At 54.7% G+C, this 20,724-nt stretch overlaps 8 protein-coding genes across 8 annotated transcripts; 4 read left to right on the top strand and 4 right to left on the bottom strand.

Annotated features, from left to right (window-relative positions):
• Positions 1-1,914: 1,914 nt before the first annotated feature.
• On the top strand, positions 1,915-4,752 carry J7T54_003574 (putative transcriptional regulatory protein -like protein; the record flags this gene model as incomplete). Its single annotated transcript, XM_051505073.1, has 7 exons — positions 1,915-2,171; positions 2,388-2,901; positions 2,949-3,074; positions 3,133-3,528; positions 3,581-3,648; positions 3,702-3,916; positions 3,974-4,752. The coding sequence occupies 7 exons, from the start codon at positions 1,915-1,917 to the stop codon at positions 4,750-4,752; spliced, it is 2,355 nt and encodes a 784-aa protein (XP_051363419.1).
• Positions 4,753-5,496: 744 nt separating this feature from the next.
• Positions 5,497-8,396, bottom strand: J7T54_003573 (putative kap95 protein; the record flags this gene model as incomplete). The annotated part of the gene is made up of 5 exons (XM_051505072.1): positions 5,497-5,783; positions 5,839-6,082; positions 6,133-8,112; positions 8,186-8,244; positions 8,348-8,396. 5 exons carry the CDS (start codon positions 8,394-8,396, stop codon positions 5,497-5,499), a joined length of 2,619 nt encoding a protein of 872 aa, XP_051363418.1.
• A 1,380-nt stretch (positions 8,397-9,776) lies between these two features.
• Positions 9,777-11,548, bottom strand: J7T54_003572 (uncharacterized protein; the record flags this gene model as incomplete). The annotated part of the gene is made up of 6 exons (XM_051505070.1): positions 9,777-9,842; positions 9,992-10,051; positions 10,106-10,848; positions 10,909-10,945; positions 11,103-11,150; positions 11,249-11,548. The coding sequence occupies 6 exons, from the start codon at positions 11,546-11,548 to the stop codon at positions 9,777-9,779; spliced, it is 1,254 nt and encodes a 417-aa protein (XP_051363417.1).
• A 1,568-nt stretch (positions 11,549-13,116) lies between these two features.
• J7T54_003571 (uncharacterized protein) lies at positions 13,117-14,164 on the bottom strand (the record flags this gene model as incomplete). The annotated part of the gene is made up of 2 exons (XM_051505069.1): positions 13,117-13,228; positions 13,278-14,164. The coding sequence occupies 2 exons, from the start codon at positions 14,162-14,164 to the stop codon at positions 13,117-13,119; spliced, it is 999 nt and encodes a 332-aa protein (XP_051363416.1).
• Positions 14,165-14,937: 773 nt separating this feature from the next.
• J7T54_003570 (uncharacterized protein) lies at positions 14,938-16,862 on the top strand (the record flags this gene model as incomplete). The annotated part of the gene is made up of 3 exons (XM_051505068.1): positions 14,938-14,948; positions 15,024-16,746; positions 16,803-16,862. The coding sequence occupies 3 exons, from the start codon at positions 14,938-14,940 to the stop codon at positions 16,860-16,862; spliced, it is 1,794 nt and encodes a 597-aa protein (XP_051363415.1).
• A 98-nt stretch (positions 16,863-16,960) lies between these two features.
• Positions 16,961-18,376, bottom strand: J7T54_003569 (uncharacterized protein; the record flags this gene model as incomplete). Its single annotated transcript, XM_051505067.1, has 3 exons — positions 16,961-17,681; positions 17,753-17,957; positions 18,007-18,376. 3 exons carry the CDS (start codon positions 18,374-18,376, stop codon positions 16,961-16,963), a joined length of 1,296 nt encoding a protein of 431 aa, XP_051363414.1.
• Positions 18,377-19,395: 1,019 nt separating this feature from the next.
• J7T54_003568 (uncharacterized protein) lies at positions 19,396-19,785 on the top strand (the record flags this gene model as incomplete). The annotated part of the gene is made up of 2 exons (XM_051505066.1): positions 19,396-19,399; positions 19,505-19,785. Coding segments are annotated over 2 exons (285 nt in total), but the record flags the coding sequence as incomplete, so codon positions are not given.
• Positions 19,786-19,952: 167 nt separating this feature from the next.
• J7T54_003567 (uncharacterized protein) lies at positions 19,953-20,345 on the top strand (the record flags this gene model as incomplete). Its single annotated transcript, XM_051505065.1, has 1 exon — positions 19,953-20,345. The coding sequence occupies one exon, from the start codon at positions 19,953-19,955 to the stop codon at positions 20,343-20,345; it is 393 nt and encodes a 130-aa protein (XP_051363412.1).
• Positions 20,346-20,724: the final 379 nt, after the last annotated feature.

Genomic DNA, 20,724 nt, shown 5'->3' with positions numbered 1-20,724 from the left:
GGGGCATCCTCGCTCCCCTAGGTCGGCGTTTGAGGCGGTGACCTGGCTTGGCGACCAAGTGGGAGGGACAAAGGACCAGATCTGGCGTTTGGTACGTGGTCGGGCGGCTTGAGGAGCTTGCTGCATTAGATTGATGGAATGAGATGAAACGGTCTCCTGGATACAAGGATCCGAAGACGCACGATCGATTCCATTCGGCAAGTTGCGCGGAAGAAGCAAGATCCGGCCCTGAGTACAGTATGTACATACATACGTACATATGACACTCGGTGTGGGCGAGTCGTGATTATCTCCAGGCAGGTGTACATTTTACATGCCCGGGCAGACAGACTGGTCTAAGTTCAAGATTGCGAGGTGAATACAATCTTGCGGACTTTGTGAGCCGCTCACTGATGAAGAGGCCACTGTAGCAGCCCAGAGCAGACAGGCCTTGAGGGAAGAGGAAACATAAATGACACGTCGTACGCGCTTTATGCGATTCGCTCGGGGGCCACATGAGCTATCTGCACGAAAGGGCGATGACCCCTGGCGAGCAGAAGAAAAATGGCCAGAAAGGGTGAGCTACATGCGTACAGCAGCTGCAGGTTGATTGGGGCGACGACGGGTCGAGGGTTGGGTGGGGTCTGGTGCTCCCAGCTTATGGAAACGATCTCACCATTGCTTTTTTTCGGGCGAGTGGGCAACAAATGATTCCATCGATTGTCGATCTAAGGTGTCCTGGCCCCTGGGATTCGAGCTGACGAGCTGATGAATTTCTTGCATACCTGGTACGTAAGGTACGGTAAATACTCCGTAATTAAGCTACACGGTAGGTGGGTACCTTAAGGTACCTTGAGGTACCTTACCTAGTCGGCGACCTAGCACACGTGACCAGCAGTGCACCAGCCCCGCCATCTCATGTGTCTCTCCTCCTGCTACGGTCAGGTTACTATGCTACCTACTCCGGATATGCCTACATGTAAGGTCACAAGTCTTCCCGCACCGAGAACGGTTCGAGAGACGCCAGCTGAAACTGGGCACCTACTAATAGCAGTCTGAGCAGCGGCAACCAACCAGATATTGCATTCGCCGGACCTGCACCACTCCGCTCCGCGAGGATGCACGGGACAGTGACGAACGACCAGGTAGGAAAGACAGCCAAACGTAATACAATGTACATGTAGCCCGGTCTTCGCCCTCCCAGCAATCGTCCGCACCCATGACGTGGGCTTCTTGCAGGTGCGCTCATCGCCTGCCTTCTCGAGCTGCCGAGTGCTCACTGCTGAACCCCTCGAGGCTGCAGCATTTCACGTTCGCTCCGCCATAGCAACGTATAGGCCAGGGTGAGTCACGCGAGATAAGGCCAAGATCAATAAGATTTACACAAGTCAAGGTACTGTAGACAGGCCTTACCATTCTAGATCCCCGGTGGATGGCCGGTAGTGGTAAGTTGGCTTAGCGGTCGTGGTGGTGGTAGACGTGGTGGTGGCTGATCAGCTTCGGATTGGACGGCTTGGCCCTTCCCAGACGTCGCTTTTTCTATCTGCACAGTCGTCATATATGTCCAAGAACATCTCCCGTTCCTGCTTCTTGGTCGGCCTCATTACCCGTCGCTTCCTCCGAATTTGCGAAACCACATTACCAAGCCGCTGTGCAATCCGCCAACGCTTCCGCGCCTATGCGACGTGTTTGAAGCTCTGAACCCCGAACCTGACTCTACCATTCCTGTATCATACGGCTTGCGCCGGCAGGCACACCGCTAAACTAATTAGCACCCGCATCGCTGGCCCCAGGCTGGGTCGGACCGGCATTTCCGATCATCAGATCCAGCGCCCGCGTGCGTGCGTGCGTGGTGGTGCTGTGCTAAGCTCCATGTCTCGACTCCAGTATCCTGGGTCGTGATGTGGATAACACGTACGTAGTGCCGTCTAAATCATGGAGCCCCATGTGATGGCCGCTCTCGACCTGAGCGCACACCCCCTTCATCAACAGCAACAACACTTTCAACCTCCACAGCGCAACGACCAAGATATCCACGACTACAGCATCGGATCGAGTCCGCTTGCGCGATACCCCGGCACGCTGCCTCACCATGACCTCGACCTGGACATGCCACAAGCCGCCGAGCACGCCTCGTCAAGGTTGCCTACCCCTGAGGCAAAGCACAAGAGAGCCCCCAGAGCTTGTGAAGCGTAAGAGTTGCTCCCGCGCTATTCGTCTGTGATGGATTTGATAGCTAAGCAACATCTTTAGGTGTCGTGCATCAAGAATGAAGTGTGGCCCTCCGGGACAGATACCATGTGCATCTTGTATGCACAATGACAAAGAATGGTAGGCTTGATCCACGTGGATGAACCTCGTCCCGTCCAAAGCAACATGGCAGCGCTCACTGACCTACGTAACAACAGCATCTTTCTCGCAAAGGGGCAGCATAGTAACGCCAGGAACGAGCGCCATCCCCGACCTCGTGACCGCACAACCAAGCCTGGCAACAAGCGCAACACCGCCCAGCGACGACGGTCCAACTGGGAGTACGACCAGGCTGTGAACACTTGGCTGAGTGCAGACGACATTTGGAACTTGCTGCCGCCCGTGGAGGACATGGTGGAGGCCGTTCACAAGTTCACAACTCATTATTTCCAGCTCGGATTCACCCACAAGGACCAGTATCCGCGAAGCATCGGCAAGCAACGAGGTGCGGAGCATCTCTTCCTCCTCCTCAGCATTCTCAGCGTTTCGGCACGGTTGAGTCCGGCACTGGTCAAGCGCTATGGTACGGGGGACGGTGCCGTGGAGTTCTTCAAAGAGAAGGCGGCCAAGATGGCAGATGCGCGTTATAAGCACATCAGCCTGGAGGATTGCCAAGCCTTCTACCTTCTGAGCATCGCCCAGCATGGCGATGGCGAACAAAACGACAGCCATGTACGTTGCCACATGCTGACCCGCTCCGCATCTAACACATGATCCAGCGCAATCTGGGCCTCGCCATTCACAAGGCCACTGGCTTACGTCTTCATCGAGAAGAGCATCTGAGTCTACATTCCGACGCCGCGCCAGGTGATGTTATACGCAAGGAATCGGCTCGACGAACCTTTGTACGTGACCGACCCCCTGAACACAACACACGCCCCCTCAGTCCTAACAACAAACAAGTGGATGCTGCACAGTCAAGACAGTCTTCATTCCGGCCAAGATTCGCCCAAATCATTCTGCGAGATTGACATTACGGCACTGCTGCCCGGCGATGAGGCGTCCTTCTCGGCGGGAAAGATCCCAGAAACCCGCGCCGCCCTTCAGGATACAGTCCCGGGTTGTAACAAGTCGCTCGTGAATAATCCCAACCGATCGCTCTTCGCAACGCAGATCCAAGTCTACCATTGGTGGGGCAAGGTCAGGCGAAGGGCGACAACATACTCCCTGGCATCGGCCTCAGAGGGCGAGACTGCCAAGATGATAAACCAGCTGGCGGACTGGGAGCTACGTCTCCCACCTCAGCACAAATGGGACGCCCAGATTCACCGTCAGATGAAGGCAGAGAGGTTGGATCTTGTAGGTTTACAAATGCGGTTGCCCAGGGATATAGCACAGCTGACGCAGACAGGCCTATATCGGCGTGACCATGATGGTCCGCGCCTGCAATATCGTCATTCGAAGATCCTTCCTTCAAAGGTACCCGCCTCTTTCCCTCTCGCCTCATCATATCTGACTGACACCACATCCAGCATGGTCCACCACTATACTCCGCAGTCGCAGGATGTGCAGGTCTACTGTCAAACGCGCGTAGACGAACTCTTTGACAATGTGTTTGACCTCTACGGGCAGGTCGAGGCCCTATTTACTGGCCGACGAGCCGACGAGAAGATTGGCTACCACATGGCCGGCTTCTGCGTGTATCTATGTGGCCTGCACGTAGCCTACATATGCAAGTACCATCACCGTACGCCCCAAGCACTACCTTTTTCTGACTTCTTGTTTGGCTAATCACATACCGCAGTCTACTCGGACCGCGCCTCCGTCGGACGCGCACCCCTCATGCTCGCGTTCACGCGGTCCGTCTTGCAAGAGTGCGAGCCCATCTGGCCGTTTGCGAAACAGTGGTCAGCCTCCCTCGACGCCGCTGCTCAAGACCCGTCGGCCGCAGAAGGCCATCCCGTAGCCAAGCAGATCAAACCCGAGCCGTGCGTCCCGGGCAGCGAGGCTGCCATGTCGACCACAGAGAGCACAGCCCCTCTTGTATCTCAACCCTCCCATCTCCAGACACCGCAAGAAGACGTCGCCTCGTCCTTCTCCAGCTCTGCAGCAGGCTACGCGTCATTCTTCAACGCGGGACCTCCCGTCACTTATCCTTCAAGTACCTTTCTGCTACAGCACGACTCGGGTGTTTTGCAGCCGTACTTCCCACCCGCGTCGCCACAGCAGCAGCAGCAGAATGGCCTCAATATGCTCGCACTAGCTTCACAGTCGCCCACCCAAGGCCCCTCTGCCCGTCCACAGCAGCAGCCGCCATTCGTCATGGCACCACAGTCACAATTTCACGATTACGTGCCTCCTTATGACATGGCCACGGCTTCCGCCGTAGCTGCTGCCACGGGGGAAGTGCCGTATCTCCCAGAGCACCACCACCAGCAACAGCATGCCCACACGGCATATCATCAGCTGGAGCCTGTTTCAGATGGCTTTGATCAGCAGCTGGCGTCCTATATCAAGGGCACGTCCACCGACTGGACTGACGCACAGCACCCGCTCCCGGTATGGGTCAATTCTCAACAATAGGACAATGTTTCCCCTCCATCTCATGAGGCTGCTGCGTGGGAGAAAAGGGGGAAGGATCTTGCCACGTAGCAGAGCGCAGCGTATTGAACGGTTTCTTGAACAGGCACAATTGATGTCGCATTAATGGACCGGTCACTTGACCTATCTACTCTAATGCGCCTTGCCTCCCAGTTCTAAACCCTGAAAACATGACAGAAATTCCACGGCCTCGTGCTCTCTCCGTCGTCTCCACTGCGCCGTCCATGGTGTGTGTGTGTGTGTGTGTATCCGAACTTATAGAGTCCCGTTCACTTGAAGGTGTGTGTATAAATTCGACAAAAAGGGGGGGGGGCAGTGATCCCACCCGCGCTTCATGTGTGAAAACTCCCCGGTCGTCGTTTTCCCTTGTGCTCCACTTGTCCTTTCCTTCTACATGAATTTTGATTAACCATTCAACTCGGAAACGGAGCTGGGGCGTACATGATATTGTATTCCATCGCGGCTGAAAAATGGGAGGAATGATGGGGGCTTTGCGTGTGTGTATGGTGTTCTTGAAAGTAAAGGGGGTATTGTGAATTATGTGTAATGGAATTGGTAGAGTGGCTCTATATACACATGGAGTGCCACCATGGGGATCATGGGATGATTCATCGCGCCGTGCCGTGCTGTCTCGTGGAATGGTGTGGTGTGGTGTGATGTGCTGCTGGGGGGTCGGGAAAGGACGTAGGGAAGATTTCGTTGCTCGCAATGCAGAAAGTTGTTTGTTTATGACATGACGGCCTGCGTACCGCCGACCTGGCGCTTGACCTGCTCGCGGGCCCATCGGGCAGTTTCGATGGTGCGCGGCATGAAGCCGTCGTTGGTCTTGACCTGCTTGATCATGGCCGTGAGCCAATCCTCCCGGAACTCATTGGAGAACTCGCCCTGGGGGTAGGCCTCGGCCAGGTCACCAATGACACCCATGGCCGCGCGCATCAGAGCCTCGCTGCGGTTCATGTCGCCAGAAACAACCTTGAGCATGTTGAAAATGCTAGGCACGTATGGCTGAAGCACTGGAGCTACGTCAAGTCAGCAATGCGAGCGTCTATAGTAGGAGGTCAAACTTACTCTTGCCACTAGCCTTCATGGCACCAATGATGCCGCCCCATGCGTCCATGATACCCTCACGCAAGGACACTACATAGTCGTACTGCTCGTAGGGGTCTTCAGGAGAAGTGGTGACGGTAGATGCGTGTTGCAGCACCTCACCAACAACAGACAAGTACGTCTCAAAGTGGCCAGTGATGGCACCAGCAATGTCACCAAAGCACTGGAGGATAGCAGGCTTGAACTGATTAGATAAGGCGTTGCTCTGCAAACGGTTAGTGGCAATCTACTCCGCTGTTTTGGGAGAGGCCTTACTCTCAGGTTGTTGAGCAGGTGGTTCATGAAAGTGTCGCAGTACGGCTGGCTGCGCTCGCCCACAGACCTGGTTATGTCACTAACCAGACCAATGGCCATGGAGCAAAGCGCAGGCTCCTCCTGGTTGCCCAGCGCGTTGTACAAAAAGGGAGAGAAGTGGTCCATGTACTTGGCAAACTCTTCCTCCATCGCGTTGGCGAGAGAACTGACGGTAGCAAAGACAGCCTCCGGGACGCTGGACTTGCCGTTGACTGTGCTGAGGAGCTGGAGAAGAATCTGCATAATACGGTCGCCTTGTGGGGTGATCTCCTTGTCCACGCGGGTGACGATGCCCTGCATCACGCTGCACAGGCTGTTCTGCATCTCCTCGAGGGTGAGGCGGTCCTCCACGGAGACCACCTGGCTTTGCAGAGGAATGGTCTCTTCCAGTCGCTTAATGATGACATCGGAGAGAGAGCCAAGGGATTGCAAGCTTCCCTGAGCAGAGTTCTGCACGAAGATGTTGAGAACTTCGTACGCCGCGGTGCGAACTGAGGTCTCGGTCTCTTGGCGGGCAGTGACATCAAGCAGGGTCGCGACCGCGTTGTTGAAGTGAGGGGTCAAGGGGTTGGACTCGGCGCCAAAGTCTCCAGCGAAGCGCTCGACCAAATTCATAAGTGACCAGCAGCATGATGGGGCCATCTTGGGGCTGCTGAGTAGACCCTTGAACAAGGCTTCGATGAGCGGGGTGAGGTGGGTTTCGGGCTCAATGGCTTCAGCAACGGAGTCGCTGACACGGCCAAGGGTGTAAGCGGTCGAGTCCCGGACTTGCAGAGACGAGTCGTCCATCATGCTGATGAGAACAGGAAGGGCCTGCTTTACAATGGGCTCCAGGACCTTCTCATCGGGGCCCTCCATAATGGCACCAAAGGCTGACACTGCGGCGTCTCTCTGATGCCAATCCTCCTCGCGGAGGTTGGCTTCCACGAAAGTGAGGACTGGTGTAATAATGGCGGCACCAACGGCACCGGCGTACAGCTGCAGGCACTGGTAGGCGGCGCGCGCCAGGTTGTACTCGTCGTCAGCAGCATCCTCATCCTGCTTGGTCAGGAGCTGCAGCAGCACGGGAACGACTTCTCCTGCCGCCACACGGGCAAAGTTGTAGAATGGGCGCATCTGGTCCGAGCTTTCCACGTTGAGGTTGTCGTCCTCGATGGTGATCTCCTCTTCGCAGACCGTGCTCCAGAACTCGACCGCCAACTTGGCAACGTCTTCGTCTTCGGACTTCATGCCCATGATGGTGAGGCCGAACAGGGCTTTCTCCATGTAGAAGCGCATGGTCTCGTAGTAGAGATTCATGACCCTGTTGAGACAACCGTAGGCACCCTGCTGGATGCGGGAGTCGTCGGCCTGAGTGGCCTCGCAGATGACCTGCATGATGTAGTTGCGCTCTCCTTCATGTTTGAAGTTGCTACCGACGAACTCGAGGGAGTCACCGAGAGCAGTGATGGCAGCCAAACGGACTTCGCTGTTGGTCTCCTCCTTCCGAGCACCCTGGACAACCGCTGTAAGGATGGCGTTAGAGTGCTGGACAAGTTTGAGGCGCAGCTCGTTTTCGGGGCTCTCGCAAATGTAGCCAATTGTGGTCAATGAGGCTTGCTTCTGGTGTTCGGTGCCTTCGCTGACGTTCTTCACCAATGCAGGTAGCAGCTCGTTCCACTGGCCCTTGGCGATCTCAATGATAGCAATGGAGGAAATGACCAGGGCAGCGGCGTTGCCGACCTGGCTGTTGCTAGAACCCAGAGTCGCCAAAGTGAGCTCCTTGACCTTGTTTTTCGTCTCGTCATCGGTTTGCTGTAGCCACTTTGCTTGGAGATCTTGTTGGCGCGCGAAATCGCGGGTTGTGAAAGCGTTCTTCAAGGCAACACCGGCAGCGGCTCGAATGGAGGCGTCGGCATTCTCGTTGGCCAGCTCTTGCACAAGAGTGGCGAGATATAGGGGCTGTGGGAGGGAGAGCGGTCAGTCATGGGACATCCAAAGGCACGGCGACAATCCAGGGGGTGGGTGAGCCTACAAAGTTACTCTCAGCAGCCTGTGTGAGCTGCTGCTCGGCAGGGTTTCGCAGGTTCGCGTCTAGCACAAAGGTTAGCCATCGCAAAGTCTGATGGTGTCGTAGCCTCTGTGGTCGTGCATCCGGGCCAAAGGGGCTGCGCGTGGCGGGAAGGAACCAACATACCCGGAGACAGCGAGTTGGCGAGCACCTGGTTGATCTCGGAGCTCGACATGATGGCGGTTTACGTGGGACGTCTCGTCATGCGGCGGGCAAGGCGTCGTCGTCGAAATCCTCGAGACTCGTCGTCCACGTACTTGCTGGTAGAGTTGGGTAAGTGGGAAAAAAGGTTCACCGGTCAGGGAGAAGCTGGATTGGATAGGTGGGGTTCCCAAATCGCAGCTGCTGGCTCGTGAAAGGTACCTGTGGGGGTACAGAGCACTGGTCCTGTAACGAAGGTGGGATGAGAAGTGAAGAAGAATGGCCCGGTAATGCAGGGAAAGTGTCTATCAGGTTGTGAATGGAATGAAGTCGCAGCGAGGCGTTCGTGGGTAACGAGGGGAGAGGAAAAGACGGGCAGTTTGGATCTGGGGGTCCAAGTTTGCCTGTGCACTGTGACTAGCACACCCTAGCCCACTGGGGTCCAGGTCTAAAGTTACCACTGAACTGCAGCGACAATAATAGATGCTGTCTCGAGGCAACTACAGGGGAAGCAAGCACCGAATACGCTGAGAAATGCATTTTTAGTCGATTTTGGGAATCACTGACATCTGATCTTGACGGTGGGCATTCATCATCCGCTGATACTTGACCTTGGAGAATGCCATGCACGTGATAACGCTCTACTGAATGCCTGGTTATTTGCAGCACCACCACCGCTTTCGGAGGAGGGTGTGCAGGCAGCCAAGTTTCCCCCATTTCTCTCCGTCTCACCCAATCATGCACAAGCCTCGTGGCCCGGATCATCTTCGCTTAACGCCCCGCTTCCCCTGCTGCTCAACTTCCAGGGCAGATGACGCATTGTGTTGAAGGCATAGGCTCAAACTTTCTATGTGTATCTCCCAGGGCATGCGCATTGGAGAGCAACGGGGGCCATATGCGTTCGTGGTGTGTCGACTGCTTTTGATTCCATACCAAACGCATGCAATGATTCACTGGCGACAGTGCAGTTGCCCAGAAGCGGCATGTCTTGTTGTTTGGCGCTTCATTTCACGGAAAGTAAACATTGCATTTCCACTACCCCACCATCCGCCACAGCAACGCGCTCCAAGCACGTATGTCGCGAATGAGTCAACAAAACGTGGAACTGTACGGATAGATGAGATAGGTTTTCCATGATGTATCAAGGGCGTTGAATCTAGCATGCGCGCAAGCGGTTTCTAACTCCGGACATCAATCGTATAGTACTTACTCGTAAAGACGAACTAGAATAGCAACGGCCAATGTGAGCCGAATGTATGACGTGGCTTTCCCACAGTGACGACCCTTCGACGTTGGCAGGGTGAGCCCCTGAACCATGGACACGCACGTCTTGAGTTTTCTCATAGAATCGTTCGCTATGAAAGCTATCATAACTCATCAAACCAAAACACATAGAATCCAGGATCCAAATCGATCACGTGTAGTCTGTCATAATGTCGTAGATCATGATGCCTCGAGACGTCCTCAGAAGTGCCTCGACCTGCGGTTGTCATAGAAGACTTCCCTTTCCCTCACTCTTTCATTATCCCAAGGATGGTGGTGATGGGGGGGGTGGTGGTGGTGGTGATGGTGACGATGCCGTCTGTCCCAGTCATCCTTCCAATCGCGCTCCCACGCAATCTCCCGAACTCGGTCCTTGCGGAATCGCTTAATGTCTTCAGTCAGCTCGACCAATTGAAGTACATCGTCCTGGAGTTTTGGTCAGCTTGGTGTACCCTTGCACGTCACTCGTGTCAGACTTACGTATTTCAGGTAGCTCATGACGTAGAAGAACATGGGCGTCTCCTCGAACTCATAGCCCATCTGCTGTATGGCCTCCTTGACGACCAGGTCCTTACTGATCTCAGTCCACATGTCCTTGGCAGGAGCAGGTGGTGGCGGAGGCTCAGCGTATCGCCTCTCGACAGTACGGTCAATGTCAATGTCAATGTCAATCTCTCGCTCGCGATCCCACAATTGCAGGTTGTTGCTCGATTTGCGTGGCTCTCTGGAAGGGGCGCGCGGAGCAGGCGCAGGAGCTGGCATCGCATCTCTTTCTGGGATGAACTTGGTGCGGCGTACGCCACTATACTTAGACCACTGCGTCTCGGTGCTGCCACCGCCGACGCCATCCATACGTACGCGCTCCGTGCCGGGGGGCACATCGACAATCTCCCAGTCACGAGTCGCGCCATGCCACGCTTCGCCCATGCGGCCTCGAGCATCGATCTTGGAGATGTATTCCTGGCCTTCGTCGTCGAGGCCCGGGGAGCAGACCGGCGCAGCCGAGTGAGCACGTCGGCGGGAGTCGGAATGCACGATAAGGGCATCGTCGTTGCGTACGCGGCTCCTGGAGCGAGCACGCCCACCAGAGCTACGATAAATGTCCACTTCGGTGCGATTCTTCGAGAGCGATATGTCAATGTCTGTCTCGCGCTCGTTGACGCGCTCACAATGGCGGGGACGAGGGGCTGGAGGCGGAGTGGGCGGTTTAGCCTTGATGGTGCCTGTGAGTGTAAGTCAATACGGTTCTCCGTGTACATGACTGCAATCCTTCGGGAACATACCATGATCAATGTCCCGATAGTGGGTGATAACCTCGCGCTCTATAGTAGGTCCCCTAATTCTCTGAGGGGGTTTTTCTTCTTCCGACGATGATGAAGATGAACACGACGACGACTCGCGCTGTCTGTCCACAATCCTCGTCCTAATGCGCTGCCTGTCCCTCTCAGGGGAAGGGCTTCGAGGTCGGTCAACATACCGGATCGGCAACGGACTCGGCGACCTTTTCCTCTCCACAGATGGACTCCTGCACCTTTCGCGTTCTCTTTCTCTCTCGATGAATCTTGTTCGTGATCTCGTGTGCTCGTCCACGTCGTGGTGGTGATGGTGCCGAGGTGGACTGACACTCCTCGGTCTTCGCACCAGCCTCTGCTCTCTCACGCGGACGGGACTGGGGCTGCGGTGATGTCTATCAAAGGTTTCAACATCGCGCTGTCGCAGGACCATGGGACCTGCCTCTGCACGGCGAGGCTCATCGCGAAGAAAGGCTGGGGTGCGGGGTTCGCGCATGGGCGGCGGCGGGCTTCGGGTCATGACCCTATTTCGACGGTCAAACTCGGCAAAGTCAACCTCGGACCGTCGCCCAGGCGCGGAGTAGTAGTCGCGCTCCTCGAACTCTGTCATCCTAGGGCCGCGACCTGCCATGATGGCGGTGGTATTCAGCTGCCGAGTGGGATGGCGGCGGGGTAGCTGTGTGCGGTAGCAATGCTGCTACTGTGCTGGTACGGCGTGTGTGCTGAGAAGCGCAGGGCAAGTCGCTGTCAAAAACGATCTATGTCAAACACGGAATGCAAGCGCTGGAGAATGATGCACCCATCTATAATGGTGAGGGTGAGATTGGGCGCAGCAAGGGCTGACCAAGTCGATGTCCAGTCGGCTCTGATGTCAGGTGGGGACGGCGGCAGCTGAGGGCAGCCCAACGTGATCAGTGCGTCGGGGTTGCTGCCTCTTTCTCAGCAGTACTCGACTCGACTCGACTAGCAGTTCGCAAGTACTCGCATGTGACGCGGGCGAGTGTTCCAAATGTTGCTCGAGGCGGAATGACGGTATGACCACTGTCGAAGGAGGGAGAAATCAGCGCGCGTCCAGCGACGTCCAAGCGACAGGTCACAGGCAATTCTTTAACCAGTCGCGGGAACAGGGGAGTGGAAACCTGATAAATAAAAGGGACAATGGTCAAGATCACGGACACAAGAAACGCCTCGAAATAGATGTCTCGAGGGGAGGTCTGGAATCTTTGTCTGCCTCACGTCGGCGGTTCGCAGGACAATGACGATGATGGCATAACAGCCTCAGCACAACGCCCACTTGACGGACCGTCATGTCGCTTCTTAGGCAGGCAAGCGGGGTATCCTCTCTCCTGGTTCGTATGCTGACCATGCTGAAGAAAATGCGTGCATCCAAGTTCCATCAGGCTGCCAAGTTTTGACTGTTGACGCAATTATGCAGGTGCCCAACCACCAGGCTCCAGTGAGGCCAGTCCCCTTTCGTCCCTTTTTCGCCCAACCGTTCCAGGGTAGGCCTGCGACGAGCAACCCAGCCACCGTCCACTTGGAAGGATGAAGGCCATGATTTGCTATTGGTTCCTGATTAAGGTTTCTCTTGGCCGTTGCACTATCCAACTAGAGTCTGGTCTTCGATCTTGTCTTGTGACTGGCAGTTTGGTTGGTCAAGTCACCGACTTGCAAATGTCAGCTGGGTCTCGTCCAGAGTCGACTATTAGACCTACCCTATATGCAACCCCTGAATTCCCCATGTACGGAGTACCTTATGTTCGTTTACACTTTTTGATTCATGTTCTCACCAGTAACCGACCGTAGAAGAGGATGTTATTTGAATCTGGTCAAGCATGGTATTCACGTTCCCTTAGCTTTTAAGTGTCGTCTATGAGCTTTCTCATTCCTCTGGAGACTGTGAATTGTCTTTTTTCTTCTATTCTGCGTGATGCCGTGCTACACTAGATGATTCTGATTCCTGACTTGAACGTGAGTAGCTGGACTATTTTGTTTCTTAACGTTATTAACAGTTCATTTCACGCCATCTTCCTCCGTAGCCTGGCATAGTTGCATGCAACAATGGGAGGCGACATGCATCAGGTATCAACCCATTGGCATTGAAGAGGACAGCACGTCCACATGATTGTACACCACCGAAAGAACACTGTGCCGATAAACACGCCCAAGAGCCCAGCAGAAGAGTACGACCATTTCAAACTATACGTTCGCCTTGATGCCTGTCTGTATAGTCTCAAGCTTCTCCACCAGCTCGCGGAAGAACTCCTTCTGAGTTTGCTGGCCCCAGCTGCCTGTGACCTGACAAGATGGGCTGTTAGATGTGTTAGCTCCGTGTCACGAGGGACCTTCCCATAACATACCTGTGTACTTGACAATTGGAGAGATACTGTCCATTAGTGTCGTCACCACTCAGCAGCCCATGCACAAGAGCTCGGCTGCCTTCCTCGGTAGACCTCGCCAGGAGCGCCTCAGCTTGCTTGGCTCCCGGATCAGCAGCCATCTGCTCATGCGCAAGGCCAGACTTGCACCAACTGGGGTTGGGTGTGTTAATAATGATTGAGCCGTTATTCAGTGTCGCCAGCTCGCGCACAGCGTAGATGACCAGCAACTTGGTCAGATTGTAGCGAGTACCCATGACACTGTTTGCCTCGTCATTGAGACGTTCCATAATTGTACCTTGCGTGGACTGGAGCTCTGCGAGAGGCGCGAGAAAGTGCAACGCACTGTTTGGGACGACGAAGCGGCATGTATTCCCAGTATTCCTGCCAGATTCACGCATCTTGGGTGCTAACAGGAAGTACAAAAGAAACGTGCTAACGACGTTGACGTTGAAGGAACACTCGATACCCTCGCTTAGCCGCCAGTTGCGCGTCATGATACCAGCATTGGCAAGGACTCCATCCAGGCGCTCGAGACCCTGTGCACGGTTGGCGAAACGTTTGACGGAATCGTAGCTGTTCATATCGAGGTGCCAGACTTCAATTGAAGTGTCTGGACGACCGGTTACTGCGAGAATCCTTGTCTTGGCATCGAGTCCTTTGGCTTCAGTGCGCACGGCCATGATGATCTTCTTAGCCCCAAGGCGGGACAGCCAGACGCAAGACTCGTAGCCAAGACCCGTGTTTGCGCCAGTGACGATGAATATTTCCCCGGAGAGATCGGTGTCTTTTTTCGGTTGGGGCAAAGTAACAAACAGGTTTGAATAGAGGGCGTGGGCTATGCCACGAACTGCCGAAAGTGTAGCCATGGTTGGCTCGGACGGGGAGTGAGATTGAGAGGCAGATATTGAAAGAGGGAGATATCAAAGGTGAAACAGTTGTTTCCAGGTGTTGACGCGCTTTGTTTGTGAGACTAGGCTCAGGACCTACAGTCATTTTGTACATCGGTCTCCTTCTCCTGTTCCTAAAGACCGTCCACGACGAGCCGGAGATATAAAGTCCATGGCCGTAGTTTACCAGCCAAGAATCCTAGACCAGACTCTAACGTTAGTTCCCGGGAGTCCGGGACCAGGTCCCCAGAGAGGAAATGCCCGATTAGGCAGCTCGGAGTGGACTGGAGTCCAGGCGACATGGAAGCATACCCAGGCGGAGATAATACATCCCAGGCGGAGATAATATCTCCGCCCATTCATCAGCGCTGTGAGGCCTGTGACTCTTCTCTCTCCGATTCTATACATTGCCAATTCCTTCTTGCGCTTCTAAATTCAAATCAGATAAGCTCAGGGGTGCTGAAAAGGTGCGAATTGCCCAAAGTACCCAAAAGGCGACCCCTCATCATGGACACCCAGCGCAAGAAGCGCAATAGGCCACCAGTGTCGTGCGAGCCATGTCGAACGCGGAGGCAAGTGTACATGTACACTGTCAAGACTCGGCTTCCTAGTCACTGACAACACACAGACTAAAGTGCGACCGTTCACTGCCATGTGAATCATGTTCCAGGCGGGCCAAGGCTGCTTCTTGCTACTATGCGCCAAACGCGACTCGTTCGACAACGAAGCGTAACGCCGGCAAGCCCAGAAACATGGTGGACAGGTTGGATGATTTGGAAAGTTTTCTTTACACTCTGGTTCCTGGGACTCATGTTCCAAAGACTTATGGTTCTAACAGCGCCCATCCACCAGAGAGCGCTGCTCAAGGTGCAAACAGACTGACCCCTGAAACACCTCACCTCCAACAGTCCGAAGACGGCCACGTGAGCTACATCGATCCTAGCCATTGGCAATCCATATTGGAAGACATACGAGAGGTCCGAGAGCACTTGGCACCGGGGCAGGCGAAGAACTCAAGCTCCAATTTACAATCAAATGGAAACATCCACACCAGCCACGGTGACGATCCCGGTCTATATCTCGGAGCATTCGCACCTGGCAGCCTCGAAGCCATCTTGGCAACACTGCCTCCACAACCCATCTGTGACAAGCTGATATCCGGGTATTTTGGCATGCAGTTCATGGTCCTCGGGATCATTCATCCTGAGAAGTTCCAAGGAGAATACAAAGCCTTCTGGGACTCACCTGCGACGTCCTCGCCCTTGTGGCTCGCGTTGCTCTTTGCAATGCTGAGCTTCACGGCTGCAATACGCCTCAGAATTGACCCGCAAGGCTCCCGAGTGGGAAGCCTACCCGACCCGGGGATTCTGCAAGGAGCTGCGAAGCAGTGTCTGATTCTGGGTAATTACGCCACTGCAAATGAGCACGCTCTCGAGGCCTTCATCCTCCACATGCAGAGCTACTTCGTAACGCAAGGGGGAAAGCCTTCCATGGGGCTCTGGTTTGAAATGGGTACTGTGATTCGACTGGCTTTCCGCATGGGCTGTCACCGCGATCCCGGCAATCTGACTGGCATCTCGCCCTTTGCCGGCGAAATGCGTCGCCGTCTATGGCTGAACATTGTCCAGATTGACGCATTGCTGTCGTTCCAAATGGGACTGCCGAGCGTTATACCCGCCCAATTTTGCGATACTGCCGTGCCGCGAAACCTGGAGCACTCCGATCTGCACCCAGGCATGGAGGCACTGCCCCCTTCCAGACCATTCAAGGAGCGAACGTCTGTGACCTATACCATCGTCAAGTCTGGGATCATGGCTGTGTTCAAGAAGATTGTGTGCCACACGCAGTTGCCGTCTGTGCCCGCGTACGAGGCTACCCTTGAACTTGAAAGAGAGATGCGCCTGGCCTACAGCAATGTGCCTGAGTTATACCAGAGATGTAACGTCAGTCAGTCATTCATGGACTCGTCGGGCGTCATACTCGAGAGGAGCACAGTTGAAATTCTCTACCTCAAAGGCATCATCGTCCTATTGAGGAGATTCATCACCTACGACCTGAAAAACGATGCCACGTATGAGAAATCGCGTCGAGCATGCGTCGAGGCTGCTTTGGATATCCTGGCCCGGCATGCTGACATTGATGCAGCCTGCCAGCCAGGAGGAAGATTGTACGAGGACGGGTGGATGTTTGACGCGATTCCAAACCATGACTATCTGCTTGCCGCCATGGTCTTGTGCATGCATGTCTCAGTGTATCTAAGCAACCGGGCGCAGACGTCTCACCCCGAGGCAGACCTTGCAGAACGATCACGTCGTGCCCTCGAGAGCTTGGCTCGCATCTGGCAGCCGCAGAGCTCAGAGTCTCCGGATGTACGGATAGCAGCCGAAGCTATCAACGTCATGATGAAAAAGGTCGTCGAAAAAGAACGTGGCAGTAGTGATAACTATCACTCTTCTTCTTCCTTTGCGAGTGTTGCCACGTCTGACACCACGGACGACTTATCACTGCCTTTTGCTGGTACCATGGCACAAATGATTGATGGAAATGAGGTGATCGACTGGGTACGTGCAAAAATGACCCACTCGACTATGCGACTGACACTAGTGTTCTTCATCAGGCCTTCCTCGACCAATACTTCCAGGGGACAGAAGGATTTGGCCTGGACTTCGGGCTATAGATATCGAGGCAAGCCATGAACTTCACTTGACCGCCTGGTCTGTGAATTGGAAGAAGATCTTCAACAGTGGATTACTTGACACCCTTCTACCTACGCCGCTATACGCTCACGCGGCACAGACGACCGTCCTGTGAGATAAAGGGGACATTCTCCTGGTTCCCAATGGCCCAGCCCTCGCTCCCAACGGCCGTGGGCGCCCAAAAGAGATCCCTGGGGTCGATATTTTTCTTGATCGCCAAAAGCCGGTCGTATTTCTGACTGTAAAAGGACACTTGCCATTCGAGATCCATCAAGTCGCCTTCATTGTTGTAGGCACCTGCACCGGGGCTGATGTCCTTGAGACGCTGAGACAGATCGCCCGTGAGCTTCTCGTTGCCCGTGGCAATCTCCTCCTCGGTCGCGTCGGCATCCCACACGACACCGATGATGTTGAACATCATGGTGTCGCGCCAGGCAGGATTGACGACGTTCTCGGAGGCGCCCTCGGGCTTGGGGCCGTTGATGTTGTAGTGCACCAGGAACGCGCCGTCCTCGACGACGCTCCGGACGGTCTTGATTGTCTTCTTGAGAAGCTCACCATCTACCCAGTTCTTCCTGGGCAGCAGGCGGTTGGCGGTGCGTGCAGTGGTACCACCGACGGGCACGGTAGGGAAGTGCTTCTTCCAGGCAGAGTAGAGGTTGTCTTCATCGAAGAATTCGAGCTTGGGGTCAACACTGAGGGCCTCCCACTCGTCTAGCAGAGGCTGGACCAGCTTTTTGAAATCACGCAGCGCCATGCCGGGGATCATAAAGGGCTTGCCCCTCCAGGCGTAGCCACCGCTGGGCAGGCCAGACATGCGGCGTCGTCAATTCCCATGTCCTTGGTGGTGGTATCCCAGGCCATGCGCGACACGGCGATCTTCTCGTGGACGCGGACGGTCATGGACGTGGCAACGCCCCAAGTAGCCGCGCCTCCTCCACGGATAGCCCAGAAGAGATTGATGCTTTGCGTATCGTCGGCGGTAAAGAAATGGTCCTCGGGTGTTATTATGTCGACACTGAGGACCTGGTCGGCAGCCATGCCATACAGCGAGGAGACGGGAGAAAGACCACCGCCTGGAGTGTAGCCACCTGTGACGCTGACTGTGCGGCACTCGCCGCCAACGAACGGCAGTGTAGCCGTGCTTCTCAGCGGCCTCGTGCATCTCGTGCGCGAGGACACCAGCGCCCATCTTGAATGCAGGTCCCGTGTAGCTGCCATTGGCAGAATCGTACGCATCCATCACCTCACTGTCGTCGAGATGGTGTGTCCACAGAGAGAGGGCACCCTTGCCCGTGTTCCTGCCAAGAACATCATGACCAGTGTTGCGAACGACGAGTCGAATGTTCCTCATGCGCGCAAAGTTGACGGCCAGCTGAATCTGGGCCACAGAAGTGACGTTGACCGAGTATTCGGGAAATCCGCCGAGGGTACACTGCTCGCCAAGCGCGCCGTTCTGAGGCTGACAGGTAGCGCCAGCAAAGAGAGGCGACATGAGTGACAAAGGGTCGTGGACGTGCGTCTCTGAGATGCTCCAATTGGCGAGGAGTTATTCGCACACGGCGGCATCGTAGTGCTTCCCGTCGTAGCAAATAGCCCCGAGAGGAATAGTCTTGATCAGGGTTTCGCGGGACATTAAAGAAGGGATCCCAACCAGCTGCTGCTGAGGCAGATGTCCCTAGCGTCTCATATTGCAGATTCCGCGGAAGATGATTAGTGCACATAAAAGGCCCTGTCGCGAAGGATAGTGAACTGGGGGATTGGTTGGATGGGAATTTCCGGGACACGAGCGGACTGTCCGCCAGGGGTCGGGGGACGTCTGAGCCCGGCTTCTATGATCAGAACAGGGACGACGAGCAGTTTTTGTTTTTTATCGACCACCTTCCGATGCTGCTTAATATGTCTTGATGTTCTCTTCTTAACAAAACAGTTTTGTCGTCTGTCCAGTTCTTTTCTGGCTGGGTATCGTACGAAGTTCGCAAGGGTTCCTCGTAGGCCCGCTTGTCATCAGGCTGGTGCTCGGTTGTAGCCTTGGACCGTGTCCATGTCTTGATCAAAAGTCTAAATATCCATTTTCAGGATCTTCCAGTGTTTTTCCCGCCTTTGGGGTCTCTTACACATTTGTGATCTAATTCTGACCTCCTCTGTGCCTGTTGCCTTTGTGGAAGGTCCAGTCCTCGAAACCACGAGCGAGGGCTTCCATGGACGCCTCGGCGATGCTCTCATCACGAGCAGCCGATGACATCGGGCCCTGGCAGTACCCGGATGTCACCAAGATTCCCACACCACCTCTGTAATTGACTGGCGTGGCTATCGTGTTTGCCCTTCCAGCACTTGCGACAGTCATATTTCGGTCTGCGCGTGTACACGAAGGTTACCACTCGGACAGTTGGCGTTGGTAAGCCTTACTGCATTCATGTACATGGAAGTCCAAAGTACTGAAATAATATCCCAGATGACTATCTTTGCGGATTGGCACTTGTCTCTGGCGTCTTGGTGTCGACAACACTTTACATGTGTAAGTGGCCGTCGCCATCATCCATGCCAAATGTCACCACATCAGACATAGCTGACACACCGTTATAAGTCTTCAAAATTAATTCCCACGGCTAGTCGGACGCAGAGGTGCCCGACTTCAATCCGAGTCCCGGCCTGTGGTGGAACCCTTTCGAGCAGCTCTGCTACAACCCCGTCCTCGCTCTTGTCAAGGCCCCAATTCTCGTCTTCCTTCTGCGTCTGGGCGGGCACCACAGCACCATATTCAAGGCCATCTGGACCCTCATTATCTTCAACATATGCCATATCGTCTCGATTTTCTTTGGGGCCCTGTTCCAGTGTGTGCCGATCAAGACAAACTGGGACCCTGAGCTGCGCGGATCCGAGCACGTTCTACATCGACAATAGCTTCCACATTATTTAGTCAGCCACTGCCATTACGACGGATATTCTCCTATTGGCACTTCCATTCTGGATCTTCCTGGGTTTGCGGATGCCTCGTGCGCAGAAGTGGGCGGTGCTCTTTGTCTTCGTCATCGGCGCAGTGTAAGTTTCTCCTCACTTGCCGACATTGCATGTACTCTACCACTGGATTGGAGCTGACCGCGACAAACACCATTCCTATGGCGGCCTTTGTGCGCATCATCAACATATACCGTCTCCTCTATCTCAATGAGAGAGCAAAACATTACAACATTGCCTACGTGTGGACCCCAGTCGAATGTGACGTTGCCAAGATGGCCTGCTGCATGCCCGCACTTCGCCCACTCTTTAGTCGTCTCTGGCCACGGTCGTTCGACAACAGCGGCGCCAAAGCCGAAGAATATCCCTACTCGAATTCGCTCGGCAACGTGACATACGGCCGGCCGTCCATGGGTGGTAGTCACCAGCCCCGGGATCGATCGGGGGCGACGAAAGGCTTCATGCTCAAGGACATTTACGGCTCTCGGAAGAAAACACAGACATAGTTTCGAGATGTTTCGCCTTCGGGGTCAGAGGAAGAAACCATGACATATAATGGGATCCTGAGGACCACGAATGTAAATGTGAAGTATGAGGAAGCCAAGAGGAGCGAGGCGATCGCCATGTCCAACGGGACTAGTAGCAATAACTTGAGGTAGATAGCATAGATTAACAAATGCTTGCTGGTGGAAGAAAGGCGGAGTATTTCCGCATCGAGGGTGAATATATCGTAGGATCCTTCGTTGAGGCAATTTGCCTGCTAGACGTCGACACGTTTTCGTATTTCTAGGCGGTTTTCCTCCCAAAATATCTTCCAGCCCCTTTCACTTCATTCATGTCTAATTGCTTTGCCGATCCTGTAGTCATGAGCACAATTGTCAACTT

Source organism: Emericellopsis cladophorae (assembly GCF_022114955.1).
Source record: "Emericellopsis cladophorae strain MUM 19.33 chromosome Unknown NODE_12_length_473309_cov_116_543296, whole genome shotgun sequence".
NCBI classification, from domain to species: domain Eukaryota; kingdom Fungi; phylum Ascomycota; class Sordariomycetes; order Hypocreales; family Bionectriaceae; genus Emericellopsis; species Emericellopsis cladophorae.
Note: the sequence above shows the minus strand (reverse complement) of the source record. Positions and strands in the feature narration are given on the sequence as shown.